The sequence below is a fragment of the Nannospalax galili genome, unplaced genomic scaffold, assembly GCF_000622305.1.
Source record: "Nannospalax galili isolate Female #2095 unplaced genomic scaffold, S.galili_v1.0 scaffold18, whole genome shotgun sequence".
Classification (NCBI taxonomy): Eukaryota; Metazoa; Chordata; class Mammalia; order Rodentia; family Spalacidae; genus Nannospalax; species Nannospalax galili.
This window is the reverse complement of record NW_008346548.1, coordinates 746,311-753,846: the sequence shown is the minus strand read 5'-3', so window position 1 is coordinate 753,846 and position 7,536 is coordinate 746,311. Positions and strand designations below refer to the sequence as shown.

Here is a 7,536-nt window from a genome sequence, read left to right as displayed (position 1 = left end):
CTTGATAAAGGAAAAAAGAGTAAGAGAGAGAGACGGGGAGGGAGAGGAGGGTCCTATAGGGGGAGGGAATGGGAGGAAAAGGAGTGTGAGAAGAGAGGAGAGGAGAGCCTCTTCCAGACTAACCTGTCTTCATCACTGCTCATCCCTTCCTCCAGCACCCTCCTTGGCCCCTGTCCCCCTCAGAACATTAAGAAAGCAGTCTTGAAACGCATTTGTACCAGTCTTTAAATATTTTTGTTCCCTTCCCTCAGAAATATTTATCTAAGGTTTTTTGTTGTTGTTTTGTTTTTGGTCTTTTTGAGACAGGGTCTCCCTGTAGCCCCAGCTGTCCTGGAACTCACTATGTAGACCAGGCTGGCCTTGAACTCACAGAGATCTGCCTTCCTCTGCCTTCCGAGTGCTGGGATTAAAGGCGTGCGCCACCACGCCTGGCTATCTAAGGTTTTTAATGTAATAGAAATAAATGTATCAAATTCTGTCTATAATATTAATGTAGACTCTCTACCTGAAATGTTTCCCAGGGAGGTTCTCAGAAACAGAAAAAAAGATGGAGCAGGAATGAACTTCAGAGTTTCTTGGCTCCTTTCTCAGTCCCTTCCCCCAAGCCTCCTTTCTTCTACGTCTGGCCAGTCAGAGGTCCCACCCCTAAGGACCTGCACAGTCCTTCCTCTGAGACCACCAAACAGAACTGCATCCTCTTCTCTAAGACTGCCTCTTCCCAGGAGAGTATATGGGGCTCAGAATATTGTGGCATTCATACATGTCATATGCGCCAGGAGCCTTCCCTACAAAAGCACACTACTCTCAGTGCCAAGCGCAGCCTCCTCTTTCCCTCCTCCCTGTCCTGCTAGGTTTACAGCCCTTACCTGCAGCAAAGAGGGCAGCCTGCTTCAGCCCCTGGACCCAGATCAGGAGCAGCCAGCCATGCATGCTTCTGACCAGGGGGCTTGCTTACAGGAAGCAGATGTGGCCTCTTCTGTGACTGAAACTGCCCCACTGCAGGTGCAAGGTGAAACTGAGCTATGAGAAAGAGGGTCTTGGAAAAACTGAGTTGGGCAGATACAATGTCAAAAACAGATAAAGCTGTTAAGTACACAAACTGTATAGAGTGAGCCACAAGAAAGACCGTGAAGGAAACACACTAAAAAATAAACAAAACATGTGGTTAGAGGTATACTAGTCTTTGGTGCCTCTTAGTCAACCTATGGTTTTAAGTTGTCTTAATGTACTTTTTGAAAAATCAGCTTTTATCTGAAGCATTAAGGGCCTCTATGCCATACACAGGATTCTGAAGAATCTATTTCTGATGAGTCAGGTCCCCTGACTTCACCCTGCTGAAGAATGTGCAGCCATAAAAGAAAACTTACATGTGAGCACCCACAGGTACCCACACTGTACTTGAAAGCTAACAAATGGGCAAAATCCATGTATGGGGTAAAGGCCCTAGACAAACAGCAACTTTGAGTGAGATCCTCTCCTCAGCTCTATTCCTTTTGCCCTATTATTATCATCCAGATTGACCCTTTATTGCTTTGTGGTTCAGCTTCTCCATTGCAATAGAATCAGAAGAGAGAGACTGAGTTTCCCTGATGCAATGACCCCATACATGGATTGTATAGAGAAGAGTGACCCTCTGAAGCCAGTCTGGTGCTGACTCCAATTTTTGTTTGAAAGGTCTAAAATGAGCTCTGGGCTACTTTTTTTCTCCCCGGACTGTTGGGCTAGTGGGGCTGAATAGATCTGGTGAGCCTTCATGCAGCTAGGTGGGGTAGGTGCTGGGAAAGAACATTTTGCCTAGAAAGAGGCAAGAAGTGCTTGCCTAGACACATTCCTCAGACATATGTTCTCAATCCAGCCTCCCCTAGGCCATCTTTGAGCCCCAGCCAGTTTCTTGAGCCCAGACCTGAAAACCTGAGCCTGCAGGAGCCACAGCTCTAAGGGAAAGGGGGCCAAGAACGGTGTTGCTTTCCACATGCTGGTGACGAGCACACAGGAAACAATGCAGGGTTCTCTCTGGTAGAGACGAATCTCTCAACAGTGTCTGAGCTTCTGCCTCTTAGCAGTCCTCCCTCTGGCTGAGAAACAGTGGTGGGATCTTCCAGCCACCTTATCCCTCAAGTCCCTGCCTCTAATCAAAGGCAAGCCTGCAGCCACAGAGGGCAGGGACTCATCCAGTGCTTTCACTCTGTGCCCTGGACCAGCACTTCCTGTGGCTATCTGCATTATGGCCCAGGGCAGCAAGGAGATTCTGCTCATCCTGCCCTCTGCAGGCTGCCAGACAGGAAACAAAGAGAGAAGAGACAAGGGCAGGCAACTCTCAGCTCCAGGAAAAACTTTGTCGTCCCATGGCCATTACAAAGCTACCCTCGCTAAGATTATCTGACCCATGGGGTAGTTGTCCCAAGTCACTTACAGAGAGAGCTGACCAAGAAAATCAAACACTCAACCCAAAGCAATGTTTAGGATTGGAGGCTTATGTGTCAATTAAGACAAACATTTAAAGATATAAGAGTTAGAAATAAAAAGCTAGAATTATCTCTAGTTATAAATGATTGTATACATAAAATACTCAATGGTAAAAATACCATTAACAATAAAACCTTTGAAAGTTGGCAATATATAAAGTTAACATAAATAGTGTCTATGCCATCATTAACTAGTTAGAGATTTCTGAAAGAAAGCTCCTCTTACTTGTAATAACAGGGGGAAAAAATCGAGAAAATGTATTCCAGATATACATACATACACATAACACATATGGAGAGGCTTTTAATATTTTTTTAATTTATTTTTTATTATGCGGGGGCACATGCACCACTGCACGTGGAGATCAGAGGACAACTTGAGGGAGTTTGTTCTCTCCTTCCACCATGTGGGTCTTGGAGATAGAGCTCCAGTTATCAGGTGTGGCAGTATGTTCCTTTACCTGCAGACCCACCTCACCACTCTAAAATATATTTTTGGGGGGTGGGTTTGAGTTTTTGGTTGTTTATTTGTTTGGTTTGGTTTTGTCTGGTTGGTTGGTTGGTTTCGGCTTTTTTGAGAAAGGGTCTCCTTGTAGTCACAGTTGGCCTGGAACTCACTATGTAGACCAGGATGGCCTCCATCTCACAAAGATCTGCCTGCCTCTGCCTCCCAACTCCTGGGATTAAAGGTATGTGCCACCACGCCCAGCCTAAAATATATTTTAAATTATAGTTACTAAAAAAGCATATAGCTGAACTCCTTAAAAGCAAAAGTGAATAAAGTCAAAAGTGACACAAAAATTTAGAATCTGCCAGCCATGGTGCTGTATGCCTTTAATCTCAGCGCTAGGGAGGCAGAGGCAGGAAGATCTCTGTGAGACTGAGGCCAGCCTGGTCTACATAGGGAGTTCCAGGCCAGTTGGGACTACAGAGAGACCCTGTCTCAAAAAACAAAACAAACAAAACTAAAATCTATAAATAAAATTTGATACCGGATAAAGTTTTTTGAAAGCTTCTGTATTAAAATACTGTACAAAAAATACAAAAACTAGGAAAAGACAGATGAAACATATTGCAGACAAATGATTTATTTCCTTATGTGACGGTTAATATTGTCAACTTGACAGGATCTAGACTCATGCAGGAAACAAATGTCTATGTGTGTCTGAGATGGAGTTTCTAGATTGGGTTGAGGTAGGAAGACTCGCTAAATATGGGTGGCACTGTTTCACAGGCTGGGGATCCTGGACTGCATGAAAAGGAGAAAGAAGCTGAGCACCAGCATGCCTCACTCTCTACTTCCTGTCTACAGATGCAATGTGACAGCTGTCTCCAGTTCCTGCCATCATGCCTACCCCATCATGAGGGGCTGTACCCTCAAACTGTGAGCCAGAATAAACCCTTCCTTAAGTTGCTTTTGGCAGGTAGTTTATCATAATAATGAGAAAAGTAACTTATATACATTAGCATAAGGAATTCCTACAAATCAAAAAGGAAAAGACCAAACCTGAGTGTGTCAAAATAGCGGGAATAACAGTTCATGGAAAGAAACACCGATGTTCCTTAAACATGTAGAAGGTTCCTCAACTTCAGTCATAAAAACAGAGAACATCAAAAGTATACTGAGATGCCAGTTTTCCTACCAACTAATTGATGAAAATCAAAATTCGACAATATATTCTGTAGGTGAGGCAGTGAACAAACAAGCACTGTCATATATTGCTAGGAGGGCAAAAAGACGCAATTCCTTTGGAGAGGAATTCATTGATATCTACCAAGTTCGCAGCTGTGCTAGCTCTTTGACTCAGAAATCCCACTTCTAACTCTTTAAGGAAATAAATACACAAATATAAAATGGCACATGCATGAAGTTATTCATTAGGGCATTATATACAGTAGTGATTTGAAGGCAAGGCAGAAGAACTGAAAGAATGAAATAAGAAAAAGAGGTACCAGTGGGAATGCCAAGATACACATGGCAGTCTAAAAAGACCAAACCTACTGGTAATAGGCATAGAAGAAAAGGAACCTCGTTCTAATGCTATAGAAAACATTCTTTAAAGAACCATAATGGAAAATATACCAGAGTTAAGAAAAGATATTTCAATCCAGATACAGGAGGCATTTAGGACACCAAATAAAAGACCAGAAAAGAATCTCCCCTTGACAGATTGTAATTAAAACACTGAATAGAGCACACAGTAGAGAAAGTGTACTGAAAGCAGCAAGCGAGATACCAAGTCAACTGAACAACAGATTACTCAACTGAAACGTTAAAACTGGGAGGATTTCTTAAAGACAACTGCCAACCCAGACTACTATAGCCAGCAAGTTCTTGGTCATAATTGAAGGAAAAAAATAAAACGTTTCATCTAAAATTAAACCAAAGGAATTTATGGCCACTAAGCCAACTTTACAGAAGATACTTGAAGGACTTTTTCAGACTGAAAAGCAAAACAAATCTATCTATGAGGCTACAGAAGATAAACCACACTAGAATCATAGTTAAGCAAAAGGGGAAGAGGAAAAAAACAAACTACAAAATGACAGGAATCAATACATACCTTTCAATAATAACTCAAAATATTAATGGTCTCAATTCCCTAATGAAAAGACAAGGACTAGTAAATCAGATAAAAAAACAAGAAATACACCTCACCACAAAAGGTAGATACTACCTTAGAGTAAAAGAGATGGAAAAGGTATTTCAAGCAAATGATCCTGGGAAACAAGCAAGTGTCACTATTACAGTAAGCAACAAAATAGATCTTAAACCGAAACTAGAGAGAGAAGGAGGTAATTTTGTACTGATTGAGAGCAACCTGCCAAGAGAAAGTTACAGTTCTAAACATATACACCCTGAACACAGACACATAAAACAAATGCCATTATGTAAAGTCACAAATTAACCCTAGCACAATAGTAGTGGGTCACTGCAATACCCCATTCTCACCAACTGACAGGTCTTCCAAATAAACAGCAATATACACATTGAATGGCATCATAGATTAAATGGATTTAACACATTTCTCTATAAAGCATTCCTTCCAAACACTGAAGAATACATATTTTTCTCAGCAGCCTATGGCCTTTCTCCAAAATTGATCATGGGGCTGGAGAAGTGGCTTAGCAGTTGAGAACACTTACTGCTCTTCCAGAGGACCTGGGTTTGGTTCCCAAAACCCACATGGTGACTCACAACTGTCTGTAATCCTAGATCCAGAGTTTCTTACACCTACTTCTGGTCTTCATGAACACTGCACACTCATGGTGCACATACATACATCAGACAAACATTCACACACATAAAATAAAAACTAAGTCTGGGGCTGAACAGATGGCTCAGCAGTTAGGCGTACAGCTTCTCTTGCAGAAGAACTAGATTCAGTACCCACATGGCATCTAACAATTATTAGTAACTCCAATTTCAAGGGATCCAACACCTACTTCTGGCCTCCGTGAGTATTGTCCACAAGTGGCACACTTACATATATGCAGGCAAAACACTCATACACATAAAATTAAAATAAGTTAAAAATTTAAAATTTAAATAATAAATCGTTTAAACTTTTAAATAGATAATATATTAAGACACATAGCAAATCTCAACAAATACAAAAAATTTATAAAATATTTTTTGTTTTATTTAATCATAATGAAATAAGACTACAAAGCAACAGCAAGAGAAACCATAAACAAACCCATAGAGATTAAACAACACACAAACACTACTGAATGATGAATGTGTCCTTGAAGAAATCAAGAAGGTTAAAAACAATTCCTAGAATCAAATGAAAATGAAAACACAGCACATGAAAACCTATAGAATACAAATGAAAGCAGTCTCAAGAGGGAAGCTTATAGCTCTAATTGCCTACATTAGAAAATGGGAGAAATCCCAAATAAATAAATTAATGACACACCTGAGAGCCCTGGAAAAAGAACAAGCCAAACTCCGAGAGTTAGAAATCATTAAGATCACAACAGAAAGGAATGAAGTAGAAACAAAATACAAAGAACTGATGAAATAAAAGTTGGTTTTTGGAAAAGATAAACAATGTTGATGAAACTTCGGCTACACTAATCAAAAGAGAGGGAAAAAAACGAAATTATTCAAATCAGAGATGAAAAGGGAGCTATTACAGCTGATACTAATGAAATTTAGAAAACCATTAGGAAGGTCTTACTTTAAAAGCATAAATTATGCACGTCAGAAAACCTAAAAGAACTGAATGAAGAACTGGAGTTCTAGATTCATATAACCTACCAAGATGAGAAAAATAATTTAAATACATCTGTAACAAGCAGTGAAATTGAAGTAGTAGTCTAAAAATCTCCCAAATAAAAAAGTTCAGATCCAAATGAGTTTACTGGTGAATTTTACCAGACCTTCGAAGAAAAATGAACACCAATGCTTCTCAAACTATTCCATAAAATAGAAAAGGAAGAAATGCTACCAAACTCTTTTTTAATTAATTTATTGAGAATTTCATACAGGGATATAAGCATATAAGGTGTTTTGATCAAATCCATGCCTACCCCCTCCCCTCCAAGTTGTCCCATATCTCCCCATCCCTTTTTTCTCATAACTTCATGTACTCTTTCTTCTTTTTTTTTTTTTTTATTTTTTTATGGGGCTTTTGTCTACTCTTAACATTCCCCTTTCTGAGCATGCATACAAGTGTTTTGATCATATCCACACCCACTCCTTCCCCTCAAACTCCTCCCATATCTCCCCATCACTTTTTCCTGAACAACTCTGTGTACTCGGCTTCTTTCTTCTTTTTTTTAGTGGGGCTTTTTGCTACTCTAAGAGGTAGCCTCTGAAGAGGTAACCCTAAAATCTTTTAAGGATTAGATAAGAGCTCCCAAATATTTTCAACATTTTTAGCCTTTGGAATGGAATATGTTGCTAAAAGGCCCAAGAATATTTTGACTTTTAGCCAAGAAGGTGGCTACTTTTCTTTGGGGTCTTTTCATCCTAACTGCCTAGCCATTATCACATCATCCTCTGAAGAGGTTACCCAGCTTGCGGATAGGAAATCAGGATGCAGACTTCTCTGGCTTCTTC

At 40.2% G+C, this 7,536-nt stretch overlaps 1 protein-coding gene across 1 annotated transcript in view; it reads right to left on the bottom strand.

Annotated features, from left to right (window-relative positions):
• Positions 1-930, bottom strand: part of Tigit (T cell immunoreceptor with Ig and ITIM domains) — a 14,306-nt gene extending 13,376 nt beyond the window's left edge. The window contains exon 1 of the mRNA XM_008842983.1: positions 867-930. Coding sequence (XP_008841205.1) covers positions 867-930 — 64 coding nt within the window. The remainder of the gene's footprint in view (positions 1-866) is intronic.
• Positions 931-7,536: the final 6,606 nt, after the last annotated feature.